This window comes from Phaseolus vulgaris, chromosome 4, assembly GCF_000499845.2.
Source record: "Phaseolus vulgaris cultivar G19833 chromosome 4, P. vulgaris v2.0, whole genome shotgun sequence".
NCBI classification, from domain to species: Eukaryota; Viridiplantae; Streptophyta; class Magnoliopsida; order Fabales; family Fabaceae; genus Phaseolus; species Phaseolus vulgaris.
In genome coordinates this window covers 26376262-26390341 of record NC_023756.2, presented here as the reverse complement: position 1 = coordinate 26390341, position 14080 = coordinate 26376262, and the positions used below count along the sequence as shown (strand labels likewise).

Here is a 14080-nt window from a genome sequence, read left to right as displayed (position 1 = left end):
CGCCATAGTCATGGCGCCTTCAGCAGCAACGGGCGCAACTGGACTTGAACGGTTGCTTCTCATTTTTCTTATGAAAACTTAATCGATCACAAAGAGCGATGAACAACACCTTCTTCAGGAACGACTGATGCAACAATCAATCGGTCAGAACCCCGTGGACTCCGAAGAACTTCCAGAACGTGGACTCAAACAGCGGAAACCTCCACAGAAACTCGCGACTTCACCACAAAACCACCGCTTCTCAACGAGCTCCCGATGCACTAGCCAGAAACGCAAACGAACAGGAAAAGCACCGAACAACCGATTATAAACCGTGCGAACAGCAAGAAACTCCAAGAAAACCGAACGAAAGCTCAAACGAACGGTGGAAAACCTCCCGGCACTGAACAAACCCAAACGAACGGTAGAAACTTCGAAAACGCTGAACAAAACTCGAACGAACGGCGGAGAATGGTTGCACCAGCACACAACCACACAGAAACTGCAGAAATTTCCAAGAACTCACGCTGTGGATGGGAACAGGTTTTACACGGCCCCACGGTGGGCGCCTGATGATCCTGCCTGTTGACCAGAACACTGGAGCCTTGCCTCGTCAAACCTGGATCGACTTCTGCGCCGTGTTAGCCTCCGTCCTTCACCGCGATCCACCTCAAGAACCTGCAAAAGACGGAACGACGCCGCTGCGACCGATCACGCTCCGACGCCCAAGTCAGCGACTGAACCACCAATTACTAAGAGAAAAACTCAAGAACTCTAAGGAACCGTGTCCAGTTCTCTCTCAGCGTACTCTCGTTCTCACAGTTGTAAAGAAGTAATCTAAACGTGTGTGTACCTCAAAGTTCGTTGGAAACCCTTATATACCTGGGCACTTTCTCTCTCCTGACAGTTACACATCTGGACACATGGCTTGCATCCAGCTGTACACGTGTCACCATCTGGAGCATCCTTGACTTGGGCGCCGCTCCTTACTCTTCAGGCTTTTGGCTAAGTTACTTACGCATGGAGCGCAAAGCTGCCTTGGAGCGTGATCTCTTCTGCATGGCGAGATCGGGTGCCTTCCTATACACCTTCCCTGTGGTCTCGCCGGCCGTCTTCATGATCTACTCTACCTGTTTCACCATGTATGTTCAAGTAAGCTGCCTCCCGACCTCATCCTCTGGCTAGCTAGGAAATGACTATCTGACTTCATCTTCGGCGATGTCCTTGTTTCGGCGATCTCTAACCACGAGGTCGTCTGGGTTCGCATCCGGCGACCTCATCTCAACACGAGCCCGGAGCACGCCAACTTAATACTTGGCGACCACTCGAGCCCCCCGACTTCCTTCCCTTCTGCCAACCATAGGCTCCGCTCAATACGCCTTCATAATAGCTTGCTGCCACGTCATCACTTCCGACTACCAGGACGGTACACAAGCCCCCCAGTCTTGAGCGAAGGCTTGTCCAGCGAAAAGACTAAAGGAGTCACGTCACCGCCGATCTACGTGGCGCTGGCGCAGAATTCCAAACGTTCGTACTTTCTGCTTTCCTGACGCTCCACCAAACACCTTTCCCATCGTCCGACACGTGGCCTCATCAACGGTTATCTTTAGTTGTCGTTTACGCTTCCAAAAATCATTCGAAAAACCCTTAAACCCATTTCATTTCTACTGTTCCATCACCTCTTTGTCTTCTCAAACGTTCTGAACTCCCTCTGCAACCTTCGACGCTCTTCAACTCCTCTCAATCCCCAACTCCCTACAACGTTCGTCTGATCATCGAAAGGTACCTCCTTTACTTCTTCTGTTGATGTTTGCTGCATTTTAACCGATTCGCATCATCCATTAACTGTCTGGTGCATACGCTGTGGGTTGTTCCTTCTTCTTCCCCTTTTTCGCAACTTAGGGCTTCACCTTCCACTTCTTTCATCACAACGAACTTTCGTTCGTTCGTTTTTCGTCCTTCATTCACAATCAGATCAACCTCTGCAACCTTCGTTCACCTCTCTTTTACTTTTCCCTTTGCAGCTCCCACGATGGTTCGTACAAAGATAACCGCAAATCCTCCTCCCTCATCGCGAGACCCTCCATCTCAGACTCATAACCCACCGCGAGCACCTGGTGCTCTTTCTTCCCAGGCTGAGAGGCCTGCGACCTCTCGTCCCAACCCCGCTCAGGCTGCTCCACCAGTCGCCGGAGGAGCCTCCAATGCCTCTCCAGACTACAAGAAACTGTATCCCTGGGCCACCTCAACTTTGCTGAGGGAAACTTCCTCAGTAAATTCTGCCGGGGCAGTGCTTCGATTGAAGAAAGGGGATGAGCCCCACCTGTCGTTCCACAAGGAGCACGATGATAAACTAACCGTGCTGCCTTGTCCCCCCGATGTGTCGGTCTGCGCAGATGACAAAGGGAACAACGGCGAGGTGTTCTGCTTTGTGTACACAACCTTATTCAAGAAGGTGAAACTCAGGTTTCCCCTCACTCGTTTCGAGCGGGAACTACTAACCGAGCTCGACATCGCCGCCGCCACGCTCCATCCCAACAGCTGGGCATTCGTGCGGGCGTTTCAAATCGTGTGCGCGCATCTGAGACTACCGGCCTCAGTTGACGTGTTCCTTTTCTTGTTCGAGGCCAAGAACCCCGGAGATCGCCTTTGGGTGAGCCTGAACGGAATTGCTAGGAGGTCGATCCTCTCTGTCTTCCAGCAATCTTACAAGGACTGGAAAGGCAAATTTGTCCAAGTGCGCCAGAACGATCGGGACACTTCGCTGCTCGACGGCTTTCCCTTGTACTGGGTAAACAAGGGAACTAAAGACTCCAAAGGAAGCTTTAGAAAGCCAAGAAGCCCCGACAACATGGGTAATTTGGATAAGGACTTGTGCCTTTTCTAGAAAAGTGTGGCAGACGCTAACATCACCTTCCTCACCACTGCGCTCATCTCCTTCGATGTTAAGGTTTTCCTCATCACTATCATCACTTGAATCTTGCTTTCCCTTGTGTTTGGATGCTTTCAAGGCTATGCTCCTTGTGTGCTTTTCTTCACTCTCTTGAACATTGAGTCTATTCATCTCTAGCTCATGTTCCCTAAGCTTTCCAAACAAAGAAGCAACACTTAATGATGTTAGATCTTTAGATTCGAAAATAGAAGTTACCTTTGGTTGCCATGCTCTATCAAGACATTTCAAGATCTTGATGTTCAGCTCTTCTTTGTCAAAGGTCTTGTCTAGGCTCATAAGGTGATTGATGATGTGCGTAAACCTTTTCTGCACATCAGCAATTGTTTCTCCTTTAAGCATTCTAAACATCTCATACTCTTGGATGAGAGCATGCTTTCTAGCTCTTTTCACCTCATTTGTTCCTTCATGAGTGACTTCCAAAGTGTCCCACATTTCTTTTGATGATTTGCATTGTGAGACCCTGAAAAACTCATCAGAATTTAAAGTAGAGGTTATAATATTTTTGGCAATGCAATCGAATTTGGCCTTTTTGCTTTCTGCATCAGTCCATTGAGACCATGACTTCTCAATGACAGAACCATCCTTTTCAAACTTTGGGATAAAAGGACCATTTTCAATTGCATCCCAAATTCCTTTGTCAAGAGATTCCATAAATATTTTCATTCTAACTTTCCAAAACTGGTAGTTCAAACCACAGAACAAAGGTGGTCTGTTAATTGAAGCACCTTCCCCAAACGGTAGTCTATCAGCCATTTAAAAAGATTTTTAGGATCAACTTGAATATCTTTCAAGACCCAAGCTCTTGATGCCAATTGTTAGAAAAGATGGCTTTAAACTAGAGGGGGGGTGAATTGTTTAAAAGGGTTTTCGCAAACTTTTCAAACACTAGAATGAATTTATCTCAGGAACCAATTGATTCAGTAATTCAGTTAGCCAAAACAGCAAGCAAAAACTATAGAACCAGAAAAACAATCGGTTGTTTCGTAGAAACAATCGGTTGTTTATACCAGCAAACAACAAATAAACTGAATTTAAAGAGTTAGAGATAGAGAGATTTTACACAATTGTTTATACTGGTTCACTCCAAACCTGAGCTACATCCAGTCTTCTCAGAAACCCTGAGGATATCCACTAAGCAATCACCACTTGATCACTTACACAACAACCAAGAGAATGACCTTGAACACCTCAAGAAACACACTCTCTTTGGCCAACACTAAGATTGCTGATCTTGAACACCTCAAAAACACACAGCCAATCTCAGCAAACACAGAAACGAAATTGTTCAACAGAGTACAAGGATTACACCTGTTACAAAAGATAATATGAAAATCAATACAAGCAGAATCCTATTCCAGCACTTTGATCAATCACAAACTCTTAGCAAACTCAGCACTTTGAAAAACTCTCTTAGAAAAACTTTGTCAAAGATTCTTAATTCTTAAATCTGTTTTTCTGAATATAATCAAAGATGTAGTTTGTTATCAAATCTTAACAAACTCTTAAATTGCATTAAAAGATTGGTCAAAGCATTTAATGACTGGAGCGTAAACAGTTAAATCATTTAAAGCTCAGTCAAAGAAAACAGTTTTTCTGTTATGGTCCCAAAACAAAAATCGGTTGTTTCCTCGAATCAATCGGTTGTTTTGGTACTTAACAGTTCAACCATTCAAAACAGTTTTCAAACTTTTTCTCAAAACACCTAAGTACAAACAATCGGTTGTTTCGACAAAACAATCGGTTTTTTTTACTTAGTTTGAAATCATTTTGTTTTCACAATGATTGAGAATGCTAATGCTTTAGATTTAATCACAGGGTGGATTACAACATATAAACTACCCCAGAACAAAGCTTAAACCAGCACAGCAACATCAAGCACAGCAGAGGCTTCAACATCCTTCAAAGGATTTGGATTCTTCAAAGCTTGAACACCACTTGGTTCAACAAGAACATGGCAGCCAAAGGTCACAAATCTCAGAATCCAGAGATTTGACTTCCATGACAACAACTTCATTATTTGGGAAGCTTAGAGAGCATGAGTTGGAGATGAACAGGTTGTTTGTTCAAGAAAATGAAGACAAACATATTAGAAGCATTGCTCTAAAGACTGTTGGTCATAGGAGGTGTCAAGAATCAAGTGATGATAGTGATGAAGATACCTTCAGTCTGCTGTCTAAGAAATTCAGCAAATTCTTGAAGAAGAACAACAACAAAAATCACTCCTCTAATAGGTACAGTAGCAAGAAGTCAAATGATTTTAACACTAACAAGTATACATGTTTTTTTTGTGGTGAGCAGGGACACATCAAAGCAGATTGCCTCAACAGTGAGAACAAAGAGAAATCAGAAATCAAGAAAAGTGAGAAAAGAGGCAAAGCCAAGAAGGCATACATAGCTTGGCAAGACAATGAGGTGTCTTCCACTAGCTCCTCCTCACAAGATGTAGAAGTCAATTTGTGTTTGAAGCAAAAGGAAGAATATGAATCAAGTACTGTAAGTTCAAATTATTCCATTAATGTTGAAAATTATAGCCAACTTCTTGAAGTTTTCAAATAAACTCATTATTAAGCTAATAGTTTGGCCCTCATGAGCAATAGGTTGAAAAACTTAAATAATTGGCTGGAAAATAGAGTAAAAACATTAGAAAAAGAGCTAGAAAACTCCATAAATGATATTGAAAACTCTTGAACTAATTTACAAAAACTCTTCTTATGAGTGTGACTCAAGTTTTTGTAAAAACTGTGAATCTCTTGAAAATAAGATTCATTATCTCGTGAAAATTGTGGACAAACTTTCAAAAGGAAAATCCAACTTTGAGAATGTTTTAGCATCTGAAAAGTGTGTGTTTGGAAAATATGGACTTGGTTTTAATCCAGAGAGCAAAAACAATGGGATTTCAAAACTTTTTCAACCATTGCAGAAAAACAACTTATTGAAAAGTCGAAACAACCGATTGTTTCCTGCTTTTATTGTATGAGAAAAGGTCATTTTGTCAGGTTCAATAAAGTGAGGAAAGTTTTTGTTCCCAGAGGTATTTTAAAATGGGTTCCTAAGAATCATAAGGGTTCTTATAACGAATTTAACTCAAATGGACCTAAATTCAAAAAGAGACCAAATCTTTTCTGTTGATATTTTCACCTTGGAGGAGTTCATGAATGCTTAGACTTCTTAATGAAAAAGATGGTGCCTCCAATTGAAAAAAAAAAATTGGTGTGGATGCTTTGATGGCTAATCCTATGAACTGAAACATTTTGTGATGTATAATTCTACTTCCACAAGAGTTCTCCAGTTCAAATTGAAAATAGATTTTCATTTAGACTTTCAAATCTTATTTAGATTAGGCATTCAATTTCATTAATGCTTATCATTCAAATGGAATTCATATTTCAACTTCTTCAAATTGGATTGATATTTGACATTATATTTTGACTTGCAATTCAATTTGTTTGATACTACCAATTCTAATTAGATTCTTTACTATTGAAAACTCATAACATTGTGCATGATTGAGAATGTTCATCACAAATTTATTTCAATTCACACATTCTTGGTTCATTAATTTCTCATTATAACATCAATTAAATTGATTTAATTTTCTTTATTAATTTTATATTTTAATTCCAAAAATTTATTGTATATCATATGAATTTGTATTATATTTATGAATTTTATAACCTTTAAAATGTGGTTTGTTACATACAAATTGAATTTCTACATCAATCAGATTTATAAAATCAACAAATATCATCTAACTTTTTTTCCTGTGGTATGCAATGATTAGACCCACGCTAGAATAAAAAATATATTTAAATAAAAAAAAATCAGCATTGTGCGAAGACCTGTTAGCTTCCACATGTAAAGCGTTTGTTTATGGATCAACGTAAAGTCGATGCATATTCATGTTTAGCGTTGATTTTCAAACCTTTAGATTGATCTTCAACTTATGCTAATTAGATATTTTCTTATAGTGAATCAGAGATAGTTAAATTATGATGTTTAAAATTCAGTAACATAGTTATAATTTATTTAATTATGTCAAGATCATTCAACAAATAACATTTAGTTAACTATTATTAAGAGATTGTTGGATACAAATTAGAAACATTTTTTTAGAGTTTCTCTATTAGAAGGTTCTATTTTTTCAATAGAGAAGTTCTCAAACTTTTTAACTTGTATTCTCAAATCTTCATTAATAGTTACTATCCATATTAACCTTCTTGAAGTATTATCCATGCACTCACAAAAACCACTAGAAACTTTTAGTGTTTGCTTTATTGTTCAATTTAAGTATCAATTGAATTAATAGATGAAAGTTAAACAAATATTCTAATAACTAGATTTTATATTTGGTAATAATATTTTCATGTATAAATGATGTTGTCAAATGGTCTAATTCAAAGATAGTAAAAAAAAGGTACACAAAGAGGCCTTACACATCTCATTTAAACTCAAAATTTTCTAAATATCCTTAACTAGATTCAATTCAACATACCACACCAATAACATTGAGCATCTAGAAGTTAAATTGAATCATATAACATATTGAAGAAATGAAAAAAATATTTATTCTAACAAAATGATATGTTTACAACTCACATTTCTTATACAACCAAATTACAATTCCCAATATTATTATTTTAATACTTTTTTATATTATTTAATTCTAAACTTACTTTTATTTTTTATATATATATATATATATATATATATATATTTATTTTTAAACTTATCACATTAAGAGTTATATACCATTATAAGGTTGTCAAAAGTATTTTTTTTTCTTTTAGCAATCTCTATCATATGCTAAAAAGGTTAAAAGTAGTCTGCTAACAAAGAAATCATTATATACATATTTAGTAAGATATTTGTTAATATTCCCTAAAGAAAAAGAAAAATACATGATCAAAGATAACCCAAATATCTACACATAACACAAAGAAACATCATAGAAAAGACATTCAACTTGGAAGACATCTTTTTGGCAAATTTTAAGTGCGATCATACATTCTTTTGCAGAACTTTAGTGAAATCAATGCTGTACAATGCAGTCCAATCTTGTTTCCTCTTTGGTTTGCTGAGGTTCTAAGTTTTCAACTTTTACATTCTCCTTGCTCTTCCCCCATAGGACACTATAGAGTCCAACCACTAGTAAAATAGTGCCACCAACACTGCCATAATTAATGGAAAGAACAAAAACCACCCTAGTTACTATCTGAATAATATACAAATTCAAACAGAGTTAAACATGTTTTTAATTTCTAAAATTTAAGTTAATACTATTTTATCTCTTTTAAATAAAACAAATCTTTTTAGTATCTGAAATTTTTAAAAATTGTTTTAATATCTGAAATTTTAAAAAATTGTTTTAATATCTTCAAGCCTAATTAATGGTTGTTATCCAAATATTATCAAAATGAATATTTTAAAAAAGAAACATATAATAAGGTGTTTGATTATAAAAATTTAAAATTGAGGTAATTTACCATGTAAAATACCTTATACTTATTTATTTATTTATATATACGGAACATTTTACATATAGATAAATTTAAACAAGTATTTTTTAAAATATCAAAGTACAAAAAGGATAGGATCAGTTTTAAATATAGGGGATAATTATTTTAATACAAATTTTGAAAGAATTTAAAACATGTTTAAACTATTAAACGAGTAATTTTTTGGAAGAGTAATTTCACAGAAGTGCAAAAAGGTGTGTAGGTCTCTTTAGTTTTTCGTGTTTCAGAATACTTTTAAATCTTCTTATAATATGTTTTTATAAAATCTATTATTTATGAAGTGGACACTATATTTTAAAATATTAAATTTACTTATATTTAAATTATAAACATTTGAAAAGTATGATAAGAATATATAATAAAAAGATGCAATATTACACGTTTACATTTTAGAAAAGTGGAGTGTATAATATTAGTTTTGATTATTTTGATTAAATTAATACTTTTTACAGACTTTAATTACGAGAAAGAATAAGAATAATATAAAATTAATAAATATTTATGAATTCATAAAATATATTTAAACTTGTATGCTTGCCTTAAAATACACCATTTTTAATTAAACTTCCTCCCCACCAACAAAATCATAAGTTTTAGAAAGTGTATTAAAATATATAGGAAAAACAAAAAAGCTTTCAGAAAAAAGCGAGAGTACTACAACTTCGATTTTCTTGGTAATGCTTTGATATTTTATAAAAAATATTAAAAGTCTAAAACTATAAAAAAAAATATTCTTTTGATTTCATAAATAAAACAGAAAAAGGTATGTGATAACTTAAAATTATTTTTTACATTTTGTGGTTGTTTTGAGATTGATAGAGTAGAATATGAACCTTCCCAAATAAAGTGTTTCTTTCCACAAAAATGCTGAGAATATTGCTGTGATTATGAGAGCAAGAGGAGTGAACATTGCTGTGAAAACTGGGCCTTGAATCTCTATTGTGCAGAGTTGCAGCCAATAACAAATGCCTGTTACAACTATACCCTGCCAACAAAACACTGTTAGTCATCACTACAAACATAGAATATGAACTCAGAAAACTAAAACAAAAAGTAATTTACTTGTTTGATTCAACTAAACAAAAAATTACTATAATATCAATTATTTACTAACTTTTTTTTTATTGGGTAAATTTTCTTGTCGATTTTTCAATTTTTTTTATCGTAAAACATCTAAAGAAGCTATAATTAACATGTTTCCCATTATCTTTGATTTGAAAAGGTTCTCTCGGGAAGAAAATATTAAATTAAGAATAGTTAATGGAAAACTTAAGTACTACTGTTATATATCTAAGTTTTCTTTTTAAAAATATATTCACATTGTAGAAGATTGACAAATTATGACGTGGGAATGTATGTGGAAAGATGTTGCATAAAGTTAAAAGATAAGTAAAAAATATCCGATTCATATCATAATCATCTCCTTGTTTTTGTCTTATTCATTTAATTCAGAATATTTTTCTCCATATTTCCAATAAAAATATACATTTCTATATAAGCACAAAAGATTCCAATTAATTTGAAAACATCTCAGTTTCTAATATTCATGATTACTTGTAATAATTAACATCAAATTTATCTAACTTTGAACCAATAATGTTGATACTATATATACAAACATCCATTAATATCTATACTATATAAAGTTTACTCTAAACTTTAGCAAATACCAATATAACTTTTAGAAATTATTATATGATCAATAGTTTTCTCAATTATCATGGTATATTCATAAGAATAAAGAGTAAAATTGAATAGAATATTTTTATCATAATTATTTTTGCGTCCTCGTATCAAGGTTCAGAAATCAATTTCAATCATCAGTTCTTAAAATTTAATGTTGTCCAAACCTTATTTAAAAAGTTTAATTTGGTTTAAAATTTTAATGTGGTTCCAACTTTTTAAAAAGAAATTCATAATAATGATCCTAACATTTTTAAAACCATCCAATATGTAGTGTGGTAGAATCATTAATGTAAATTGATTTTGATGAGGACAATCTAATGGAAGACATTGATTTGTTTAAACAAAATTTGGAATCATATTAAACTCTTTAAAAATCTCAAATTTGAATTGACTTTTACTCCTTTAATATAAGAATTAAAAAAAAATTAAACCTAAACCTTTTAAGGTTACTTGTACAAATAAGTAGTATAGTTGGTCATAACTTTTAAAGATAAACCAAGAATGGATTGCAATCAAAGTGTAATCCATTAAAATGTTATACGTGGTGTTCTCATAATATATGACGGGGATGTAAGGAATGCAACATTTCCCTATCTCCTACAAGAGAAATGCAACCACATTTAGACCAAGACTTCCACTACCATCTATTTCTTAAAATGGGGCACTTTCAAATTCATCGTGATGAATACTTAGAGCACTTCAAAATTCTATGATTATCCTTCTCCACGTCAAAAGTTCAATGCCATTTTCTATTTCCTTCGGGACATCAAAACAACACAAACAACTAGGTTTTCTATAAAGAAATATTACTTTAGGGCACAAATAATGCTTCAATTCCATTAGGGCATCAAACTTTCATTGACCAAGTATTATCAATATGGAGTAATGGTCAAGTAGTCTTTCTCATTGCATTCAAATTATGAAAAACTTAAATTGGTTTATGAAAGTTTTTGGGATTTTATTGGAGTCTTTAGAACTAGTTTAATTTTTTGCTATCTAGTTTCTAATTTGAGGCTTAGGTAATAATGATAGCATATGTTTATTAGAAACTAAAATGAGGAAAAGAGAGTAAATTTTAAAAACATAAATGAAACTATTCAAAATTTAAGAAACTTATTTAATATTTCCCTCAATATGATAATGAAATACAAATTTGAGGAGCTATATTAACTATTGCTCTTAAGTTTCATTTGTATTCACTTATATTATTATTTTTTATATATTTCATTTTCATTCGGACCATGTTTCTGTGAATTTTAATTAAAAATAAAATAAACTTATGAAACTTTCGTTATTCAATTATTAAATTCTTCTGACTTGTGATTTTTTTCTATTATTGTTTTATTTTTATTTATATTCTAAATCATGTTTATAAGAAATAAAATAAATAAAACTTTTGTTGCGAATTATAATATATTTCTACACTTAAGTTCTATAAACCTCTCATATTTTTTTATAAACCGAGGTATAAGAAATTTTATTCAAGTATGACCTTACATAAACTAATTCAAAATTAAATTTTCTTCACACCCTATTTTTTCTCATAGCATTATTAATTATATTAACAATTTTCTCTCTTGCTTCCTTGGGATATATATATATATATATATATATATATATATAGATGTATATATATACATATATATTATAAAGGTGTAAAAGAATACATCAAAGAGGTGGAAAAGAAAAACATATATTTGGTTGTAAAACAAAGAAAAAAACATGAAGGTCTTTTCTGTGTGTCTAAATAAGGGGACAAAGTATTTGATTTGAAACATGTCATTCTTTTTCCTTAATCAAAGCTTTTCATCTACTCGGCACATTGTACAAACTTTTGAACCTTTACCTATTCATTAATCACTGGAATTCAGATTTGTGAACATTTGTAGACTTTATAAATTTTAAAAAATATCATTAAAAACCAATTTAAAAAAAAAATTAGTATATAAATAGTTTCTGTTATTAATAAAATTTATAAATTAGTATTTAAATTAATATCTAATTATCTATCAAAAGTTTATTTACTTTATATACTAATGATTTTTTAAATTTATAAAATAATATATAATTTAATTAATATAATAATTAATTTTTTTTTTATTTTTAAATTGATTTTTATTCAGTAATTTTTTTTATAATGATCTATTTAAATTTAAACTGGGGTAGTGTTGAGATCTATGCATCTAAAAAGTATTGGAGACTATAAACGTACACAGTATGCCACAGAAAGAAGATGAATATCCCATCCAAGCTTCCATGCCGAAGGATTATTCCTCTCAACTGCAACAGCCACAACAGTAGACTGCATGAAGCTGAAGAAGCATTGCAGAGCAGTGAGGCGAAGTTTTGCAGGGTACTGCTTCACAACAAATCCCTGAAAACAAGTTTATATATATTAGTGGAAAATTTTCGATTAATTAAGCAAGTTGTTATGAAAAAGAAATAGGGAGAATTTTTGTTTCTGTAACTTTTTTGCAAACCTTTTTCTAAATTTAGTAAGAAGGGTAATAGAAGAAAGAGAAAAGTGATCAAAAGGGAAAAAATTGTTTCAAAAGTACATGTATGAAGAAGAATATATTAAGTTGGAAATAAATCATATCATAAATCTAGTACTTCATTGTAATATTGTAATAAGAGGGACAGAGAAAAGAGGTACTACCTGCAAGATAAGCCACAAAGACCACATAATGTTTGCTGAGAGCATCATAAGAGGGCCTCTAATGATATCAACTTTGTAGTGAACAACTGTTGAAGGAGTATGGTTCTGATTTTCTTGATACCATTTCATAAAACTCAGGGGAGGTCCTTTCACTAAAGCAAATGTAATTGCCCCAGAAAGGCTTAGAATAGACCCCAAAATCTTGGCTAATCCATGCCTACGTTTTATGGAAAGGCTTTCCACCCTGAAATTTCCAAAACCAACTTTTCACCATATCAAAACTTTGACTTCCCTAGTTCTTGGCCCTTCATCAGAAAAAAAAAATAGATGGTTTGTGTTAATTTTACCCGATTAAAAGAGCCATGATAAAAGTAATGGCAGGGATAGTGTTTGAGGAGGCTGCAGCAAATGTTGCAGTGGTATAGTTGATTGAAACATAGAAAAGATTTGAACTTGCAGTTAACCTGTACATCACATACCAAAAGAAAAAGAAACTTAATGTCATGTCACTGTCAGGGAGAATAATTTATAGTTTTAAACTTAAATCCTTGAATTGACAATGTTAAACAAGAAATGGGGTAAGGAAAGAGACATATCCTTACCCAACAAGTGAAATAAGGAACAATTTGCACAACAAATTGCATGACAAAGGTGCTGATTGCTTACTGCAGAATCAATTATGCTTAAAGTTAACAAACAAAGTGATTTTTTTTAAGCATTTTTATGGTGAGGATTAAGAAGGTGATGAGTGTAATAGAAGTGTTTGGAACCTGTCAAAGAAAGCAAATGGAGACAGAGCAACTGATGCAAAGGCTTGTCTATAAACAACAAACACATAAGGGCTCATTCCCTTGGAGATTGCAGCCTTGGACAATAAGGCCATTCCAGCATACACAAACTGAACAAACAACATTGCAACATAAGGTTTGTTTTTCTCCACAATGGCCACACACCCCAACAAAAAGGTCTTCATTTTGTGCTACGTATGAATGACCAGGTACCAAGGAAACTTGTTCAATATATAGAGATTTTGGAGTCAATATGACATGTTGGCTTTATGCTTTTGTTATTGGCAATGTGCTTTATATATTTTGACATCAAAGTGGCATGAATTAGGCCCATACAATTGAAAAGTTATATCACCAGGCACTAGCATCGTTTTCAGTAGAAGGGCATGGCTCACTGGCGCATGCTAAGATTATTGTACTTTTGCATACCAAAGCAAGCAACACGGTTACTGTTATGTTAACTATTTGCAGAATTAAGAGAAAGCTTTTTGCAACCACT

At 33.6% G+C, this 14080-nt stretch overlaps 1 protein-coding gene across 2 annotated transcripts; it reads right to left on the bottom strand.

The window, feature by feature from the left end:
• Positions 1-7751: 7751 nt before the first annotated feature.
• Positions 7752-13850, bottom strand: LOC137837483 (WAT1-related protein At1g43650). 2 transcript variants are annotated; one of them, XM_068646482.1, is made up of 7 exons: positions 13564-13849; positions 13396-13458; positions 13141-13257; positions 12794-13037; positions 12347-12508; positions 9282-9433; positions 7752-8100 (listed from the first exon to the last, which is right to left on the bottom strand). In XM_068646482.1, the coding sequence occupies exons 1-7, from the start codon at positions 13764-13766 to the stop codon at positions 7962-7964; spliced, it is 1080 nt and encodes a 359-aa protein (XP_068502583.1). In that variant the 5' UTR covers positions 13767-13849; the 3' UTR covers positions 7752-7961. The 2 variants fall into 2 exon arrangements, with proteins under 2 accessions (XP_068502583.1, XP_068502584.1); XM_068646483.1 differs by lacking the exon at positions 13396-13458 and having other exon boundaries at positions 13564-13850.
• Between the last annotated feature and the right edge of the window lie 230 nt (positions 13851-14080).

What these genes read in the sequence shown, in the direction of transcription:
- LOC137837483 (XM_068646482.1), bottom strand. Translation starts at nt 13,766, where the DNA reads ATGAAGACCTTTTTGTTGGGGTGTGTGGCCATTGTGGAGAAAAACAAA. An exon ending in CTTTGTGGCTTATCTTGCAG is followed by an intron (nt 12,509 to 12,793) that starts GTAGTACCTCTT and finishes ACTTGTTTTCAG; the next exon opens with GGATTTGTTGTGAAGCAGTA. An exon ending in GAAACACTTTATTTGGGAAG is followed by an intron (nt 8,101 to 9,281) that starts GTTCATATTCTA and finishes TAATTATGGCAG; the next exon opens with TGTTGGTGGCACTATTTTAC.